General features: G+C 44.0%; 1 protein-coding gene across 7 annotated transcripts in view; it reads left to right on the top strand.

Annotated features, from left to right (window-relative positions):
• Positions 1-20,380, top strand: part of LOC121286863 (phospholipid transfer protein) — a 230,480-nt gene that overhangs the window by 118,767 nt on the left and 91,333 nt on the right. For all 7 annotated transcript variants that reach the window (XM_041204034.1, XM_041204036.1, XM_041204033.1 and 4 more), the window contains 3 exons: positions 7,067-7,134; positions 17,727-17,769; positions 19,935-19,998. In XM_041204034.1, coding sequence (XP_041059968.1) covers positions 7,067-7,134; positions 17,727-17,769; positions 19,935-19,998 — 175 coding nt within the window. The remainder of the gene's footprint in view (positions 1-7,066; positions 7,135-17,726; positions 17,770-19,934; positions 19,999-20,380) is intronic.

The raw sequence follows: 20,380 nt of genomic DNA, 5'->3' as shown, positions 1-20,380 counted from the left end.
CTTTTAGGTGCAACATTCTATGGTCTCTCTGAGCTAGTTGGTCAAGTGAGATCCACATAGGAATTTTTCCAAAAAGTTGGAACTTTACATTCTCGGCCATCTTTTCACACACACCCACAAATACACATGCACACACACAAACACACACACACACACCACTAGCCTTAATCAATATTTTCTCTCCAGTTCTAACCGGGTCCCTTTAAGTTCTGGACAGGGCGTCTGCAATCACATTAGATTTCCCAGCAATTTGGGTGGTTTGTAGGTGCTACGGTTGGAAAAAAAAACTCCAGTGAAATAATCTGGTATTTTGTGTCTTAAACTTTTCCACAAAGGTTAACAGGTTGTGTAGACTGTGGTCTCTCTGTATCTTTTTCGAAATTATATCTCAAATTGTCTGAGAGCCAGTAATGAACCGAGACTTTCCTTTTCCATTGTGGAATACCATTCCTGATTGTTTAGTTTTTTGGGGGAATTCCTGATTGGTCTCTCTATCCCTGATTTGCCTTCCTGGAGGAGGACAGCCCCTACCTCGATGTCACTCTCATCGATGGCTACTTTAAATGTTCGGTTAAAGTTCAGAGCTGCAAGCACAGCCTCGTCTATTAAAATGGCTTTCAGCTTTTCGAAAGCTGTCTGGCATTTCTCAGTCCGTACTACCTTGGCTTTTTTCCGTCATTGGTCTGTCAGCGGGGCGGCTACTGTGCTGAAGTTTGGGATGAACTCGTGGTAGAACCCACACATCCCCAATACCCTCATGATTTCCTGTTTCGTTGTGGGAATGGGGAACAGCGCAACTGCTTGTACCTTTGCAGCTCTGGGCTGCATTTGTCCCTGGCACACTACGTGTCCTAGATAGGTCACCTGAGCCATAGCAAACTCGCTCTTTGTGAGATTGACCACTAGGTCAGCTGACTGTACTTTCTGGAAGAGGGCTGCCAGTTGCTGTAAGTGAGTTTCCCAGGTGTCTCTGTACACTAGGAGGTTATCTACACTATGCAATTGGATCAGCCATCACTACCTGGTTCATCAGCCTTTGAAAGATAACTGGGGCATTTTGGAGTCCAAATGGCATGACTTGACACTGGTATAACCCATCCGGAGTTACGAAGGCAGAGATTTCCTTCGCTGGGGCTGTCAAGGGAACCTGCCAGTATCCTGTGAGTAAATCTATCTTCATGATATAGGCTGCTTTACCTATCCTATCTATGCAATCTTCCAGCTGGGGTATCGGGTAGGAGTCGGCTCGGGTCACTGCATTAACTTTACGGTAGTCGATGCAGCTGTCTGGCTTGGGCACGAGCACAACTGGGGAGCTCCAGCTACTGCTGCTAGACTCTGTTAATTGGTGCTCCAGCATGTTGTTAATCTCCTCTTGGACCTGGACCAGCTTCTCTGGGCCTAGATGATGAGGATGTTGCTTTATGGGAGGGGCCTCTCCCACATCCACATCATGTAGAGCTAGTGTGGTGCAGCCTGGCTTGTCTCTGCACAAGTCTCTAAATGCAGTGAGCAGCCTCATCAAGTCTGCTCGCTGTTCTGAAGTTAGGTTGGTGAATAAGGAATCTAAGTTTTCTAGTATCTTGGTGTTGGTCAGCCTGGTAGGGGGTTCAATGTGGGCCTCACCCACGCCTCTCTCTAATTCATCCCCACTGCTACCCTCGTCCTCCAATGGGACAGACCATTACTTGTTTGTCCCCTTCTGGACTGTGATATTGCTTTATCATGTTGACATGACACAGCCTTTGCTTTTTCTCCTGATCTAGGGTCTCAGTTAGATAGTTCACTTCCCCAAGTTGCTTTGCTACTCTGTTCGGGCTACTGAACCAGGTCTGTAAGGGTTCACCTGGTATTGGTAGGAGCACCAACACATGGTGTCCAGGCTGAAAGGTTCAGGTCTTGGCATGTCTGTTGACCTGTTATTTTCATAGCCATCTGGGAGATTTTCAAGTGCTCTCGGGCCACCCCGCAGGCTCTCATGAGCCGCTCCCGGAACATGGCCACGTAATCCAACGTGGAGAGAAAGATCCCCCTTCTGCTCTAAAAACCCCTCCTTGATTAGTTTCAGAGGCCCTTGCACTTGGTGCCTGTAAGCTAATTCAAGCGGGGTAAAACAAGTGGACTCATTGGCTGAGTCCCTGGTAGCGAACTGAAGGAAATCTAGCCCTTTATCCTAGTCCCAGGGGTACTCGTGGCAGTGTGCCCTGATCATTGTTTTTAGGATTTGGTGGTACCGTTCTCACGCCCCCTGTGACTGCGGGTGATATGCTGAAGACTTCAGCTGGGTCACATCCAGGTTACCCATGACTTCCTGGAATATTTTGGACATGAAATTTGAGCCCTGATCCGATTGGATCTCGGTGGGTAGACCCACCAGGTTAAGAATTGGATCAATTCCTTCGCCACTGTTTTGGCAGATATGGTTTTCTGGGAAACGAGTAGTCACATCCATAATGGTAAGGATATGACTGTGGCCCCATTTTTGTTTTAGTTGGGGGCCCCACACAGTCTACTAACATTTTGCTGAAAAGCTCTCCAAAAGCTGGCATGGGAATCATAGGTGCAGGTCAAATTGCAGGCTGGGGCTTTCCCATAACCTGGCACGTGTGGCAGGCTCTGCAAAACCTTATGACATCCCTGAAGAGGTGCAGCCAGTAAAAATTCTGGCTGATGTGGGCTTAGAGTTTTGTGTATCCCCACATGCCCAGCCATTGGAATTTCATGAGCTAGCTGCAAGGTTTGCCCACAGTACCTCAGTGGCAGCACTACCTGGTGGATCACTGTCCACTCCTAGTCTGCAGGGGTCTCCATTTCCTCAATAGCACTTCATTTTTAATGTAGTATTATTCAGGGACTGCTTCTGTCTCTGCTTCAGTGAGGGCAGTCTGAGCTAACGTTTTTAATAGTGGGTCAGCTTGCTGGGCTGCCACCAAGAACAATCAATTCATTAGTTCCTAAGGGTCTTCGAGCCTCCTGACAAATGTTTCAGATAATCAGACCATGGGGTCTTCTGTCTGAAGTGCCCCTTCAGCCTCCACTGATGGAGCTTGTCTGGCCATGGGCCTCATTACCACACAGTCAGGGAAAATGCCAGGTACTTTCTCCCGTAGTTGTTCTGTCTCCCCGACCTAGGTGGGCTTCTCTGAGACCACTGGGGATGCTATTAACTTGATCCCACCAGGTCATTGCTGAGGAGCAGGTCAACCCCATTCACAGGCAAACTGGGGATGACTCCCATGGTCACTGGTCCTGACACAAGGTCGCACTCCAGATGCACACAGTATAAGGTGATGGGCATGTACGATCCTTCAATCCCCTTTACCAGTGCCTTGGCACTTATGGCACTCTCTAGTGGGAAGATCATGCCTTCTCCCAGCAGTAGAGTCTGGCTGGCCCCTGTATCCTTCTGTATCACTATAGGCCGACACACCTCACCCTGGGGAAATGTGGCCACCTTTCTTTCGGATACAAAATCCTTGTAACTCTCAGGGATTCGTTAACCTCATCCATACTCTCAGGAGTGCAGCTACAGGGATTCACAGCTGCAATCAGAGCCATAGCCTGGTCTGACTGACTCCCATTGTCTGCATTGGGTGTATGTGCCCTGATAAATCCCACTTGTTTTTCTGTAACCTCCAGCAATTGGCCTGGAGGTGCCCTATCCTTCAGCAGTTAAAACGCACAGGCATCTTGGCCTCACTTTTTCATCTCAACACCGCCCTTTCTGTCCTGAAGAGGGCACCCAGAATCTCCCTCTCTCCCATGGGTCTCAGTTTCCTATTACTCTTCCTCCCCGCCTCTACACTTCCCAGTTAGTTGGATGTGACTAGGGGAGGGTCTCTTCTGGGACAAGGGTTTGTGGATCAGCTCATAATCATTAGCCAGTGTGGCTGCCTGCCTGGCCCCTGTTACCCTTTGTTCTTCTAGGTGGGTTCTTATTGGGAAGAGTGGGGAGTTTTTAAACTCCTCAGGGAGAATTATTTCACAGAGGTTTTCATGTGGCTTCTGTTTTAAGTTCCCTCACCCACTGGTCAAAAGCAAGTTGCTTAAGCCTTTCAAATTCCAGATATGTCTGGTCAGGCCATTTCCTGAGGGTATGGAATTTCTGACGGTACAGTTCCGGCACTAACTGGCACACACTTAAAACAGGCCTTTTTCTGCCTGCGAGTCAGTGGCACTTCCCTCAGGCTGGATGGAGTAAACCATGTGAGCCTTCTCTGAAAGTTTACTCTGCAGTAATAAGGACTAGTGCTGGACTGGCCACTTTAACTGCTGTGCTAACCGCTTGAAAGATATAAAGAAGGCTTCCCCTCTGCTAAATCAAACTCAGGGATTAAATGAGCAAACCAGGTTGCCTCATGTCTTAATGTCTGAGCTATTGGTGTCTTCAAGGGACCCAGTAGGATTCTTGCCTCTCACTTCAAGCTGTTTTAGTTTAAACTCCCTTTCCCTCTCTCTGTCCTGAAATTCTCTCTTCTCTCCATGCCCTTTCCTGTCTTTCCTCTTTCTCTCTTTCCGTTTCTTCTTTCTCTTTTTCTGTTTCCTCTTTCTCTTTCCTTTTCTCTTTCCTGAAATCCTAATTTCCGCTTCTCCAATTTTAATCTCCCTACCGCTGCACTATTCGTTTCATCGTCCTCAATTTCCACCTGTAGACTGTTGACCACCCCTTTTAAAATTTGGGGTTTTCTGGCTTTTGGGCGGAATTCTAATCCTAAGTGCCTCACTAAATCTTTTAACTGTTCGAAGGACGGAGCTTTTAAATCCCCAAAAGTAACTTCCCCTAATTCTCCTAGAAAAGCACTGGCATCAAATGTGGACATTTGGCATCAAATGTGGACATTTCTACCCTTTAGTAGTATAGACTCAAAAAAAACTCTTAGCAGTTTTTAAAATTGATTTCAAATGAACAATTTACTTTTCCCATTCTTTCATTTTGTCTGTGGGAACTATTCTGGCACCGAGCCCTGGGCAGGGTCCCTCAATTTGTTATGATCACGGATGAGGTACCCCAAATTGTTAACTTCTCGAACGGGACCCCAATTTTGTTATGCTCCAGGGTGAGGAGGAATGAGCTGGCTCCCCTTCTTTATCCTCAGTTGGTCGCAACAAGATTAATTTAAAAGGGATTGTTTCCCTCATGGATACCTTTTCCCAGTCCAAATATATTTATGATTGAGAAGGAATCATTTTAACCAGGCTTTCTTGATCCAAAACAAGAGTGTGTTTATTAGTCACTTAAAATCTGAGAAAAAATTAATAAAAACGCAAGACACATACACACAGATCAGAAATAAGAAGTTGACTCTGCTGAGATGGTAATCAGTCTCCATTGCCTCTGCAATCACAGGAGATTAAAGTTCAGTCTTTTGCATTGCATCTCTCCCTTTCAAGGGTCTCTGTCTGAAGGAGACCTTGACACCTTCGAGGTGAGACATTCCATGGTCTCTCTGGTCTAGTCGGTCAAGCATAATCCACGTAGGAATTTTGCAGAAAATGGTTATTTTACATTCTCAGGCATCTTTTACTTAAATGTCTTTTTTAAATAAGCACACATTTTCCTTTAAAAAGTTCAATATGCCCTTAAGTAATTTGGGGCTGTGATCCACTGTTGTGACAATCACACATGTCCCAGACAGTTGCACAGTTCCCTGGATAGTGTCTCAACAGTCATGCAGTGCCCCAACGGTCATGCAGTGTCACCTCCTCAAACAATTCAATCAAGTTAGTCAATGATCTTCCTATTAACAAATCCATGCTGACTGTCTTTGATTAGTCTATGTCATTTTAAATGAAGGTTTATGCTGTCCCTCAGAGTTGATTCCAATTATTTACCCACAACTGAAGTTAACCAGCCTCTAATTACACAGATTATCCCTTCCTCCCTTTTTTAACCATAGCACAACATTGGCAGTGCTGCAATCCCCTGACACACTTGTGGAACCAGAGACAATTGAAATATAATGGTCAGAGTCTCCACAACTTCCTCCCTTGCTTCTCTCAGCACGCTGGGATATATTTCATCTGGGCCTGGCAACTAATCCACTTTCAAAGATGTCAGCCCCTTTATTACTCCCTCTCTTACAATGTTTATCCCAGCCAATATTTCACTCACTTCCTCCTTCACTTTGTCTTCATTATTGGCCATCTTCTTTTATAAAGACAGAGTTCATTAGAAGCCTTACCACATCCTCTGCCTTCAGATATAGGTTACCTTTCTGTTCCCTAATAGGCCCAACTTTTTCCTTAGTTACCCTCTTCATCCTTATGTATTTATAAAGCATCTTTGGATTAGACAGTCTCTCTCTGTGACTTGACAGTCTCTGTGTCCCAAAAGAGTTCAGTGTCTGTTCGGGACACAATGCCAAAGCCACTTCTGAAGTGGAATTCATAGTTCAGGTCCCTTTAAACATTGTTCCTTTCTCACAGCTCAATATAACAAGCCTGCCTCGGATTCCAGATTCCTGCAAGTATTATTGGGCTGGTGAGCTAATGTATAATAATACACTGCTCTAGAATTGTCTGTAGGTGATATTATAAGATAAACACAACACCATTAGACCCCATTTCTTTTATGCAGTAACGAACATAAAATGAAACTGCTACTGTCTGTGTTAAAACAGTAACCCCACAAATAAAAGTAATGGGCTTTCCCTGGGTTTCAAGCAGCATACTCTGTTTGATAAGCAAAAAACTGAAGCTTATGTTAGATACTGAGTGTTCAATACTGCAGCAAGTCTAGAAGAACATGAAAAGTGCAGAGGTGAAATTAAAAAGAAAATTAGGAAAACAAAGGGAGGAGATGAAAAAATATTGGCACTTAAAATCAAGAGAAACCCAAAGATGTTTGATAAATTCATAAAAAGGAATGGAATCTGAGTATATTAGACATTCATTCACTAACTTCATCATGCTGTGGTTTCTGGTTCACTGTGTGCCACTGTATACAATACTCTGAATATTATATAAACCATATTACAACTTTTCTATCTTCATAAAATATTGCATCATCTCACTTCCTGAGCGACAATCTTGGGAGAGCCCCTGTCATTTGAATTTATTGTTGCAGGAATCGAAACTGAATGCAAAGGTGTCTCTAAAGGGGAAGAAGCTTGCAATGAAATTGGACCTCAAAAGGTAGGACCATTGGCCATTGCACTGTATGAGTAAAATGAGACATTATAAACTCCCATGTATCTGAATGTTCACTAGATCCCATTATATGGTTGTAGTTTTGGCCTTGGGCTCCAATCTGCAGGGTGTGCTGATGAGGCCCCTGCAGTTTTGATCTAATTCTGGCTGTTGAACTACAGAAAGCTAAATAGGTGACTGGGTGTAAATCACTGGAGTGAAGCTACAGGATCGAGCCAGAGTTGCCACCCACAAGATAAATAACGGGGAGGCAGTCACAAGCCACCAATTATTTTTGTCAACGTTAGGATGCACTCTGCTCCTCAACACTCACAAAAATAATTTGACAGTGACCTTTGTCAAGGCAACTTCACAGCTCCTGAACTGGTCTGAGTGAATGTGACATGGACTATCCCATTTCCAAACACTTCTAACCTTCCATATTAGAAGGGGCTTGGCCTTTGGAACAGGGAGTACAGGACAACAGGTGGAAGGCTCCTTTCAAAATGGTGCAGCATGCATCACAGGAATGGATCAAGAAGACAGTCCACTCCATACCAAGGCTTTAGTGGACACCAGGAGCCAGGGGAATGAACTGTGACCCCATGTGAGGAAGGGATTCAGTGTAACACACCTTTACCTGGGACCACTGCTGGCCTGATTTTGATCATTTATCAGCGTCTTGAGCCATGATAGGTGCAGGCAGCAAAGTATTCAAAATCAGGCCCCATGGATTGAGGCTCAGGCCTCTCTGTTCAGGTGTCCCCATTGGTTATGTGCTAGAAAGCAGGCCAAAATGGAAAGCACTGAATGTACAGTAACAGAATTATGAGCAAATACCCCAGAAACAACAACTTATATTTATATAGCACCTTTAACATAATGAAACATCCCACACGAGCATTATAAAACAAAGTATGACACTGAGCCGCATAAGGAGATATTAGGTCAGATGACCAAAAGCTTGGTCAAAGGGGCAGGTTTTAAGGGATGTCTTAAAGGAGGAAAGTGTGGTAAAGAGGCAGAGAGGCATGGGGAGGGAGTTCCAGAGCTTGGGGTCTATGACATTGAAGACGCAGCCACCTTTGGGGCAATAATTATAATTGGGAGTGCAGGGGAGGCCAGAATTAGAGGAGCACAGAGATCTTGGAGATTTATGGGGCTGGAGAAGATTACAGAGATAGGGAGGGGGGTGAGGCTGTGGAGGGACTTGTAGATCAGCAAACACAAGGGTGATAGGTGAACGGAACTTGTTGCAGATTAAGACACGGGCAGCAGTTTTGGATGACTTCAATGTTTACAGAGGGTAGATTGTGGGAGACCAGCCAGGAGTGTGCTGGAATAGTCGAGTCTAAGGAAGCAAAGGCATTGATGAGGATTTCAGCAGCAGATGACCTGAGGCAGAGGTGAAGTCAGGCGACATTATCGAGTTGGAAATAGGCGGCCTTAGTGATGGCACAAATATGAGGATCGAATGTGACAGCAAGATTGTGAACAGACTGGCTTAATCTCAGACTGCTGCCAGGGAGGGGCCTGGAGTTGGTTGCTAGGTAACTGAGTTTGGCATGAAAATTGAAAACAATGGCTTCAGTCTTCCCAATATTTAATTGGAGCAAATTTCTGTGTGTCCAGTCCTGGATGTCAGATAAGTAGTCTGACATTTTTAACAACAGTGGAGGAGTCGAGAGAGGTGGTGTTGAGGGACAGCTGGGAGCCAGTGTACATGTCAATACTAACACAGTACCTTTGGATGCTATCACTGAGGTGCAGCATGTAGGTGAGAAATAGCAGGGATCAAAGATTGATCACTGGGGGACACCAGAAGTAACAGTGCAAGAGTAGGAAGAGAAGCCATTGCAAGTGATTCTCTGGCTATGATTAGATAGTTAAGAGGTGAGAGCTGATCCCATCCAGCTGGACAAGAGGCGTTGGAGGAGAATGTCGGGTAGAATGTGGGCCTTGCTCATGGACAGTGGGAAGCATTCAAGGAGGCAATAGTGAAGTTTCAGAACAAATATGTTCCCACATAGAAAAATGGTGGGCCACCCCGGATGTCAAGCAGCATACAACGCATGATAAACAAGAAGGGAAGCTTATGTAAGAAATCGAGTGTTCAATACTGCAGAAAACCTAGAGGAATGTAGAAAGTGCAGGGGTGAAAATAAAAAGGAAATTAGGAAATCAAAGAGAGGAGATGAAAAAATATTGGCACTTAAAATCAAGGGAAACCCAAAGATGTCTGATAAGTTCACGAAGAGCAAGACTAAGGAAAGAGTAGGGTCAATTAGAGACAAAAAATATAATCTACACGAGGTGGCAGAGTTTTGGGCATGATTCTTAATGAATACTTTGCATCAGCCTTCACAAAAGAGGGGGATGATGCTAACTTTGTAGTTAAGGAGGAGGAATATGAATATTAAATGTTATAAAGACAGTGAGAAATGAAATATTAGGAGGTTTAGCATCCAATAAAATGGATAAATCTCCAGGCTGGGATGAAATGTATCCCAGGGTGCTAAGAGAAGCAAGGCAGTAAAGTGCAGAGTTCTGACCATTATTTTCCAATACTCTCGGTACAGAGATCGTGCCAGAGGACTGGAGGACAGCTAATATTATACCATTGTTTAAAAAAAGAGAGAAAGAGCTAGCGCAGTCAGCCTAATATTGGTGGTTAGAAAATTGTTGGAAAAAGTTCTGGAGGACAATGTAAATTGTCATTTAGAAAGAATAACTTTTCAAGGGCAGTCAACAGGGCTTTGTTAAGGGGAGGTGTGTCCCACTCAACTGACTGATTTTTTTTAAGGAGGTAACATGTAAGGTCGATGAGGGTAGCTCATGCCTTTGATGTCATCTATATGGATTTTAGTAAAGCTTTTGACAAAGTTCCACATGACAGGGCCCTCAACCGTATCCGGCCCATCTCCCACGCATCTGCCCTCACACCTTCCTCTCCCTCCCAGAACCATGATAGGGTCCCCCTTGTCCTCACTTATCACTCCACCAGCTTCCGCATTCAAAGGATCATCCTCCGCCATTTCCGCCAACTCCAGCATGATGCCACCACCAAACACATCTTCCCTTCAGCCCCCAGCGGCATTCCGCAGGGATCATTCCCTCCGGGACACCCTGGTTCACTCATCCATCACCCCCTACACCTCAACCCCCTCCCACGGCATCTTCCCATGCAACTGCAGAAGGTGCAACACCTGCCCCTTTACATCCCCTCTCCTCACGTCCAAAGGCCCAAAAGTCCTTTCAAGTGAAGCAGCATTTCACTTGCACTTCCCTCAATTTAATCTACTGCATTCGTTGCTCTCAATGCAGTTTCCTCTACTTTGGAGAGACCAAACACAGACTGGGTGGCCGCTTTGCAGAACAGTTGTTTCCACAAGCATGACCCAGACCTCCCTGTCGCTTGCCATTTCAACACTCCACCCTGCTCTCATGCCCACATGTCCGTCCTTGGCCTGCTGCATTGTTCCAGTGAAGCTCAATGCAAACTGGAGGAACAGCACTTCATCTTCCGACTAGGCACTTTACAGCCTTCCGGACTGATCATTGAGTTCAACAGTTTTAGATCATGAATTCTCTCCTCCATCCCCACCCCCTTTCCGATCCCACCCCTTTTTTTCCAATAATTTATATAGATTTTTCTTTTCCCACCTATTTCCATTATTTTTAAATGTATTTCCATCCATTGTTTTATCTCTACCTTTTAGCCTATTTCAATCCCTTCCCTTCCCCCCACCTCATCCCCACTAGGGATATCTGTACCTTGCTTGTCCTGCTTTCTCCCTTAATTAGCACATTCCTTAGATAATATCACCACCTTCAACATCTCTTTGTCCTTTTGTCTCTGACATCTTTTGTCTATCTCCACCTACCACTGGCCCTCTATCCAGCTCTACCCCACCTCCACCCCCCCCCCCCCTTAAACCAGCTTATATTTCACCTCTTTTCTATTTTTAATTAGTACTGTTGAAGAGTCATACGGACTCGAAACATTAACTGTGCTCCTCTCCACAGATGCTGCCAGACCTGCTGAGTTTTTCCAGGTATTTTTATTTTTGTTTTGGATTTCCAGCATCCGCAGTTTTTTGCTTCTATCCATGCTAATATGTTGCCCACTACATCATGCACTTTTATTATCCGTAATAATCTTTGATATGGCACCTTATCAAATGTCTTCTGGGAATCCAAGTACAGTATATCTACAGGCTCCCCTTTATCCATTGTGCATGTTAGTCCTTCAAAAAACTCCATTAAATTGGTTTCCCTTTCACAAAACCATGCTGACTCTTCCCTATTGCCGTCTAAGTGCCCAGCTATAACCTCCTTAATGATTGATTCTAACAACTTCCCCATGGCAGACATTAAGCTAACTGTCCTATAGTTTCCTGTTTTCTGCCTCCCTCCCTTCTTGAATAGAGGGGTTATATTTACTACTTTCCAGTCTGATGATACCTTTCTAGAATCTAGCAAATTTTGGAAAATTAACACCAGCACATCGACTACCTCATTAGCTCCCTCTTTTAAGACCCTAGAATGTAATCCAACTGGACCCAGAGACTTGCCAACCTGCAGCTCCATCAATTTGCTCAGTATCGTTTCCTTAGTGATTTCAATTTCACCAAATTCCTCTCTCCCTTTCACTTTCCTGATTTGCAGCTATCACTTTAACATTTTTTGTATCCTCTATAGTGAACACAGAGCAAAATATTTGTCCATTTCTTACACCATTTCATTATTATCTACTATTAACTTACCACTGTCACTCTTTGGAGGACCAACACTCACTTTACTTACTCTTTTCCTTTTTAAGTATCTGTTCTTTTTTACATTTCTAGCTAGCTTCCTCTCACGCTCTAATATCTTTCTCCTGATTAACCTTTTGGTCATCCTCTGCCATTCTTTATATTCTGTCCAATCATTTGTCCTGCCACTGATCTTTGCAGAGTTGTGTGCTTTTTCCTTAAGTTTGATGCTTTGCTTAACATCTCTAGTTAACCATGGATGGTGGGCCCTCCCCTTAGAATTTTTTTTATAGTAGGCATGTACTTATTCTGAATACTCTGAAATACCCTCTTAAACGCCTGCCTCTGCTTCTCTATTGATCTATCCTCTAGCCTAGTTTCCCAGTTCACTTCAGCTAGCTCAGCTTTCATGCCCACACGTTTGCCCTTATTTAAGTTTAAGGTACTAGTCTTCGACCCACTCTTCTCCCTTTCAAACTAGATGTAAAATTCAATCATATTGTGGTCTCTGCTACCTAGGGATACCTTTACTCTGAGGTCATTAATTAATCCTGTCACGTTACACAATGCCAAGTCTAACATAACCTGCTCTCTGCTTGGTATAGGCCAATCGGCCCCTCGAGACTTCTCTGCCATTCAACTAGGTCATGGCTGACCTTCTACCTCAATGTCATTTTCCTGCACTATCCCCCAGATCCCTTGATATCTTTAATACCCAGAAATCTATCAATCTTTATCTTGAACATTGATCACTGTCTTCAATGACTGTGTTTCCACAGCCCTCTGGGATAGAGAATTCCAAAGATTTACCACCCTCTGAGTGAAGAAATTCCTCTTCATCTCAGTCCTAAATGACTACCCCTTATTTGAAGTGTCCCCTAGTTCTACACCCCCTCAGGCAGGGGAAACATCCCTCCTGCATCTCCCTTGGCAAGCCCTGTAAGAATATTTTTGTTTCAATAAGATCACCTCTCATTCTTCTGAACTCTAGAGAATACAGGCCCAGACTCCTCAATTTCTCCTCATAAGACAAACTTGCCACCCCAGGGATTAGTTTGGTGAACCTTTGTTGCATTCCCTCGACGGCAAATACATCCTTTCTTAGGTAAGGAGATCAAAACTGTGCACAATATTCCAGGTGCAGCCTCACCAAAGCTCTATACAACTGCAGCAAGAAACCTTTACTCCTGTACTCAAATCCTCTGGCAATAAAGGCCAAGACACCACCGGCCTTCCTAATTTTTGCTTCACCTGAATGCTAGCTTTCAGTGACTTATGAACAAAGATTTCTTCAACAGCACCTTCCAAACCTGTGACCTCTACCACCTAGAAGGACAAGGGTAGCAGATACATGATTGGTCAAGGCATTGCCCTGAGGAATGAACCAGCAAATGGTTATCACTTATTTTGTTTGTGGAAGGATGATGGTCGTGGTGGGGGGTGGGGGGTGGGGGTGCGGTTGGGAGGGGAGGTGGGTGGGTTTTGGGGTCGGGGGGGGGATGTGGTGGGGGAGGGAGGGTGGTAGGAAAAAAGATTGCAAATAGGCTAAAAGGTGGGGATAAAACAATGAATGAAAATGGAAATAAATTTTTTAAAATAATGAAAATAAGTGGAAAAATAAATAATTAAATAAAAATTGAAAATAAAAATGAATATTGAAAAAAGGGAATTAAAAAGGGGTGAGCATGGAGGATAGAGTTCATGATCTGAAGTTGTTGAACTCAATATTCAGTCCAGAAGGCTGTGAAGTGCTTAATTGGAAGATGAGGTGCTGTTCCTCCAGTTTGCGTTGAGCTTCACTGGAACATTGCAGCAGGCCAAGGACAGACATGTGGGCATGAGAGCAGGGTGGAGTGTTGAAATGGCAAGCAACAGGGAGGTCTGGGTCATGCTTGCGGACAGACCGAAGGTGTTCCGCAAAGTGGTCACCCAGTCTGCGTTTGGTCTCTCCAACGTAGAGGAGACCACATTCGGAGCAGTGAATGCAGTAGACTAAATTGAGGGAAGTGCAAGTGAAATGCTGTTTCACTTGAAAGGAGTGTTTAGGCCCTTGGGCAGTGAGGAAGGGGCAGGTGTTGCACCTTCTGTGATTAAATGGGAAGGTGCCGTGGGAGGGGTTTGAGGTGTAGGGGATGATGGAGGAGTGGACCAGGGTGTCCCAGAGGGAACAGTTTCTGTGAAATGCCGATGGGCGGTGATGGGAAAATGTGTTTGGTGGTGGCATCATGCTGGAGTTGGCGGAAATGGTGGAGGATGATCCTTTGAATGCGGAGGCTGGTGGGGTGAAAAGTGAGGACAAGGGGGACGCTATCATGGTTCTGGGAGGGAGAAGAAGGTGTGAGGGCAGAGGTGCGGGAGATGGGTTGGACATGGCTGAGGGTCCTGTCAACCACCGTGGGTGGGAAAATTCGGTTAAGGAAGAAGGAAGACATGTTAGAAGCACTGTTTTGGAAAGTGACATCATCAGAACAGATGCGAAGGAGGCGAAGGAACTGAGAGAATGGGATGGAGTCATTACAGGAAGCGGGGTGTGAGGAGCTGTAGTGAAGGTAGTTGCGGGAGTCGGTGGGCTTGTAATGAATATTGGTGGACAGTCTATCACCAGAAATTGAAACAGAGAGGTCAAGAAAGGCAAGTGAAGTGTCAGAGATGGACCATGTGAAGGTGATGGAGGGGTGGAAATTGGAAACAAAATTTATCAAATTTTTCTTGGTCCAGACGAGAATATGAAGTGGCATCGATGTACCGGAGAAAGAGTTGTGGGAGGGGGCTTGAGTAGGACTGGAACAAAGAATATTCTACATATCCCATAAAGAGACTGGTATATCTGTGCCCCATGCTGATACCCATGGCCACACCTTTTATTTGGAGGAGGTGAGACAAGTTTAAGGAGAAATTGTTCAGTGAGAGAACAAGTTCAGCCAGATGGAGGGGAGTGGTGGTGGCTGGGGATTGTTCAGGCCTCTGGTCAAGGAAGAAGCGGACAGCTCTCAGACCATCCTGGTGGGGAATAGAGGTGTAGAGGGATTGGACGTCCATGGTGAAGAGGAAGCGGTTAGGGCCATGAAACTGGAAATTGTTGATATGATGTAGGGCATCAGAGGAATTGGGGATTTGTAGGTGGGAAGAGACTGGACAAGGGGAGAGAGAATTGAGTCAAGAAAGGAAGAAATGTGTTCTGTAGGACAGGAACAGGCTGGCATAATCGGTCTACTCAGGACAGTCCTGTTTATGGATTTTGGGTGCGAGGTAGATGCGGGCCGTCCAATGTGGGAGACTATGAGACTGGAAACTGTGGAGGGAAGATCTCCAGAGGAGATGAGGTCAGTGACAGTCCTGGAAACAATGGCTTGATGTTTGGTAGTGGGGCCATGGTCCGGGGGAGGTGGGGGGAAGGGTCTGAAAGTTGGAGATCAGCCTCTGTGAGGTAGAGGTCAGTACGTCAGACAACAAAAGCACCACCCTTATTGGCACCACTCTTGCTTCCCCTGACATTGGTATTCTTTCGATTGTCCTGATGAGTGCAAGGTGAAAAGCTCTGACAAAATGTATTTTTTCAGCAATTCTCAAGTTCTGTACTACCAAATGACTATTTGAATACTAATTTCTTTCAGTTCTTCATTCCCGCTAATCGCTTGGTTCTCTAGTATTTCTGGAAGTTTTTTTATATCTTCCTCTATGAAGACAGACACAAAGTATTTGTTTAGTTTCTTTGCTATTTCCTTATTCCCCATTATAAATTTGCTTGTCTCTGCCTGTAATGGACCCACATTTGTCTTTGCTCTTTTCCTTTTTACATACCTATAGAAGTTTTTATAGTCCGTTTTTATGTTTCTCATTAGTTTATTCTCATGTTCTATTTTCCCTTTCTTTATCAGTTTATTGGTTCTCTTTTGATGAATCCTAAAATGCTCCCAGTTCCCAGGCTTAGTACTCATTTTTTTAGCAACTTTATAAGCCTCTTCCTTTGATCTAATGCAATCTTTAACTTCTCTTGTTAGCCACAGTTGGATCACTTTTCCTATTGGGTTTTTGTGCCTCAAAGGAGTGTTTATTTGTTGTAAACCATGTATTAATTCTTTAAATGCTAGCCAAATGCCTGTCTACCATCATACTTTTTAATGTAGTTTCCCGATCCACCACAGCCAATTTGCCCCTCGTATCTTTGTGGTTTCCTTTGTTTAGACTCAAGACCCTAGTTTCAGATTGAACTACATCACTTTCAAACTTCATGTAAAATTCTATCATATTATGGTTGTTCTTTCCTAAAGGCTCCTTTACAATAAGGTTGTTAATCATCCCTTTCTCATTGCATAATACTAGATTTAAAATAACCAGTTCTCTAGTTGGTTCCTCAACATACTGTTCCAGAAAACCATTTTGTGTACATTCCAGGAATATGTCCTCCACAGCATTAGTGCTATTTTGGTTTACCCAGCCTATATGTAGATTGTAGTCCCCCACGGTAACTGTATTACCCTTGTTACATGCACCCCTAATTTCCTGACTTATATCGTGGCCTATAAATAATTCCCACCAATATTTGCTGCCTCTTAGAGGTTTCTTGGCTCCACCCAAACTGAATCTACATCTTGGTCTTCCAATTTAAGATACTTTCACTAATGCACTGATCTCATCTTTTATTAACAGTGCTACCCCATCTCCTTTTCCTTTTTCCCTATCGTTCCTAAATCTTGAATACCTTGAACATTCAATTTCTAGCCTTGGTCATCCTGCAGCCATGTCACCACAAAGGCAATTAGATCATATCCATGTACTTCTATTTGTGCCATTAATTCATCTACCTTGTTGTGAATGCTGCGTGCATTCAGATGGATGCCTTTAATTTTACTTTTTTAACATTTTTCTGTATTTCGACCCAATTTGATGTTGGCCTTTGTTTCTGTTGTCTTCCAGTTTTGCTTGCTATTTTTTTTCTTATCATTACCAGCTTTGTTTCTCTCCTATTTGAATTCTCTCTCAGGTTCCCAACTCCCAGCCAAGATAGTTTAAACCCTCCCCAACAGCACTAGCAAATCTCCCAGCGAGGATACTGATCTCGGTCCTGCTAAGATGTAAACCGTCCTCTTTATACAGGGTCCCACCTGCCCCAGAACCAGTCCCAGTGCCTCAGAAATCTAAAATCCTCTCTCCTGCACAATCTCTCCAGCCACGTGTTCATTCACTCTATCCTCCATTCCTACACTCACTAGAATATGGCACTCGGAGTAATCCAGAGATCACTGCCTATGAAGTCCTGCTTTTTAATCTCTTTCCTAGCTCCATAAAAACTGCTTTCTGGACCTCATCCCTCTTTTCTCTATGTCATTGGTACCAATGTGGACCATGACCCCTGGCTGTTCATCCTCTCCTATAAGAATGTCCTGCAGCTGCTCAGCGACATTCTTCACCCTGGCACCAATGAGGCAACATCCCATATGCAGTCCGGATCCCACCACCTCATGCAACATCCTGTTCCATGTGTCCATCGATCTGTGAATTGAGAATTGGCCTGTTCAGTCACATGAAGACCCATGGCAGAAACTCACAACCCTGAGTAGACATCATCCTTGAATTGTGGGACAGCTGACAATGATGATGATGAAATTTAGGGGTAGATGCGTTCATTATGTGAGAACGTGTTCAGGAATTGCACTTTATTCATTGGGAGCACAGATATCGGAGATCAAACAGATTGAAACTTAGTTGTTCAGGAAGCACCAGCTGTAAGTAAGTAGTGGAATTAGAGATTGAGAGACAGGAGCCTCGAAGTCAACTGTTGCTCAGTGGTATTGCAGGCCGATTTAATTAAAGAAAAGCTTTTATGATTTTCTTTCCCCACAGATTCAGGATGTATTCATCGAAGTCCACTCTGGAGTCACTGGCGGTAAGTAAATAATAGAAATCTTTGTCAACAGCACACAAGCAACAATTAGTGAATCATCCATCTATTACAGAGCCTCCTTGATTATCAAGCCATTGAAATCAATGGAAATAACATCTGACGATCTCCATTATATCATCGCTGACATATGTTTCCCAGAATCATTCTGACCATTATATCCACAAGAGTAAAATCTAATATCTTTCACTTACATGAGAGAATACCTTAACAAACCAAGTTCTCTGGTTTTAGGCCACAATAGGAGTGACCGCACTGTAAAGCTAAATCACTCTCCTTCCCTCAGTGAAGGTATATAGAGCTATGGATCTGGCGAAATCCAGACCTATAACAGAATTTCAGCTGTGACGATTTCCTTGTTGACTCTCCCTCCGATCTCTGCCACTGTTTTACAAACAGTGTGTTTGTACCATAGAAGATGATGAGAACCCATACTCTCAAGCCTCATGTGACAAGCCAGAAGAGAAGGAAATCTATCTCCAGGTTATCACTCAGGAAATTAAACTTTAGCCTCGACACTAGATTTAGCTTATCAATATCTGTCATGCTGTGTCCATTGTTGAAATGGATTATACTGGTTGGGCTCAAGAAATGTAGAGGATAAAAGAAAATAAAGATTTACATTTTTATAGCACCTTTCACCTCTAGACATCCCAAGCACTTCACAGTTAATGGAGTACTTCTGAAGAGTTGTTGCTGTTGTATGCAGGGAAATACCGCAGTCAATAATACAAATGACAAGCTCCCACAAACAGCAATTTGATAATTCCCAGATAGTCTCTACTAGTGGTGTTGGTTGAGGGATAAAAATAGTGGACAAGACAACAGGAGATAGCCTGCTGCTCTTCAAAATAGTGAAATAGGAGCTTTTATATCCACCTGAACTGGTAGAAGGGGCCAATGTTTAACTTCTCAACCAAAAGATGGCACATCAGACAATGTTATACCCCTTAGTACTGCACTGAAGTGTCAGCCTGGATATTGGGCTCAAGTCTCTCAAACCTTCTGACTCAAAGGCAAGAATGCTACCCACTGAGCCATGGCTGACAGCTGAAGGTAAATATGCAAGTGATTATAGATTCTATGTTCTATGCTGTGGTAGACTGAGGCCTCCATCTGCATTGCAGATATAGCAATGTGGCTATACATATGTGAGGTAGGTGAAGCCACATATCAAAGAGGAAATTCAGGAAATAAATTATCCAAGCCATCCAGATAAGCCAGTTTGAAAGCAGTAGGGCCAAAGACCCAGAAGCAGGTCCCTTAGCTAGACAGCCAGAGTCAATTGATTACTGATGCAAACATAGCTGCCCAGCCCACAGCAAATATGGCCATCCAATAAAGATATGCTGCCCACATTAGTGGGTCTGTTGTTATTACCCTGTAACAGCAAGTACAGATTTTAAGAAGTTATTTTTAAAATATTTTACACTACACTTGTGATAAAGTCTTGGTTTCAAGCACTGGTAGTTGTCTTCAGCCCTATCTAACCCCCCCACCACCCCCACACCTCCTCCCAACTTGTGTCTGAATCAGACCCTGTGTTATTGATTCAAGGAAGTCAGATGAAATGATACATTTTTGGAAAACCGTGAGGAGAGAGAAGCTTTTGTGGTGAGAATTGAGGAGAGAGAGGAACTTGGCTCTGCCAATCACTGCATCTCAAAGGCAGTGTTCCAATTTTGTTAAGTCGAAAGTAGGCCAAACACAGGAAATGACAGGGTTGGATCATGGCCCTGAGTATGCTTTTCTGCTGTTCAAAAGCCATTGACAACCTTGAGAACTAATACAGAGATAAAAACAAAAAAACTGCGGATGCTGGAAATCCAAAACAAAAACAGAATTACCTGGAAAAACTCAGCAGGTCTGGCAGCATCGGCGGAGAAGAAAAGAGTTGACGTTTCGAGTCCTCATGACCCTTCAACAGAACTGGAGTTCTGTTGAAGGGTCATGAGGACTTGAAACATCAACTCTTTTCTTCTCCGCCGATGCTGCCAGACCTGCTGAGTTTTTCCAGGTAATTCTGTTTTTGTTGAGAACTAATACCCTCGATATATTAAAGACCAGCAGTTGGAGCAATGCTTTACCTAGACTATGAATGGTTTGATGTTGTGCCAGTACTGATCTGACAGCTTCCTCTACTCTTTCAGCTCATTCCCCTTCAGACTCCAATGAAGGCTCTTCTGCAATTCACTGTCATGCCAATCATCAATGGTAAGTATTGTACTCTCATGTAACCAGTGTGAGGCACTGTGTTTACACTCACCATGCTGTAGATTGTCAGTGTGAGGCACTGTGTTTACACAATCATCGTGCTGCAGATTATCAGTGTGAGGCACTGTGTTTAAACACTCACCATGCCATAGATTATCAGTATGAGGCACTGTGTTTACACACTCACCATGCTGCAGATTATCCATGTGAGGCACTGTGTTTACACACTCACCATGCTGCAGATTATCAGTGTGAGGCACTGTGTTTACACACTCACCATGCTGTAGATTGTCAGTGTGAGGCACTGTGTTTACACATTCACCATGCTGTAGATTATCAGTGTCAGGTACTATGTTTACACACTTAGCATGCTGTAGATTGT

This window comes from Carcharodon carcharias, chromosome 14 (assembly GCF_017639515.1).
Source record: "Carcharodon carcharias isolate sCarCar2 chromosome 14, sCarCar2.pri, whole genome shotgun sequence".
NCBI lineage: Eukaryota > Metazoa > Chordata > Chondrichthyes > Lamniformes > Lamnidae > Carcharodon > Carcharodon carcharias.
This window is presented reverse-complemented; position numbering and strand designations above follow the sequence as displayed.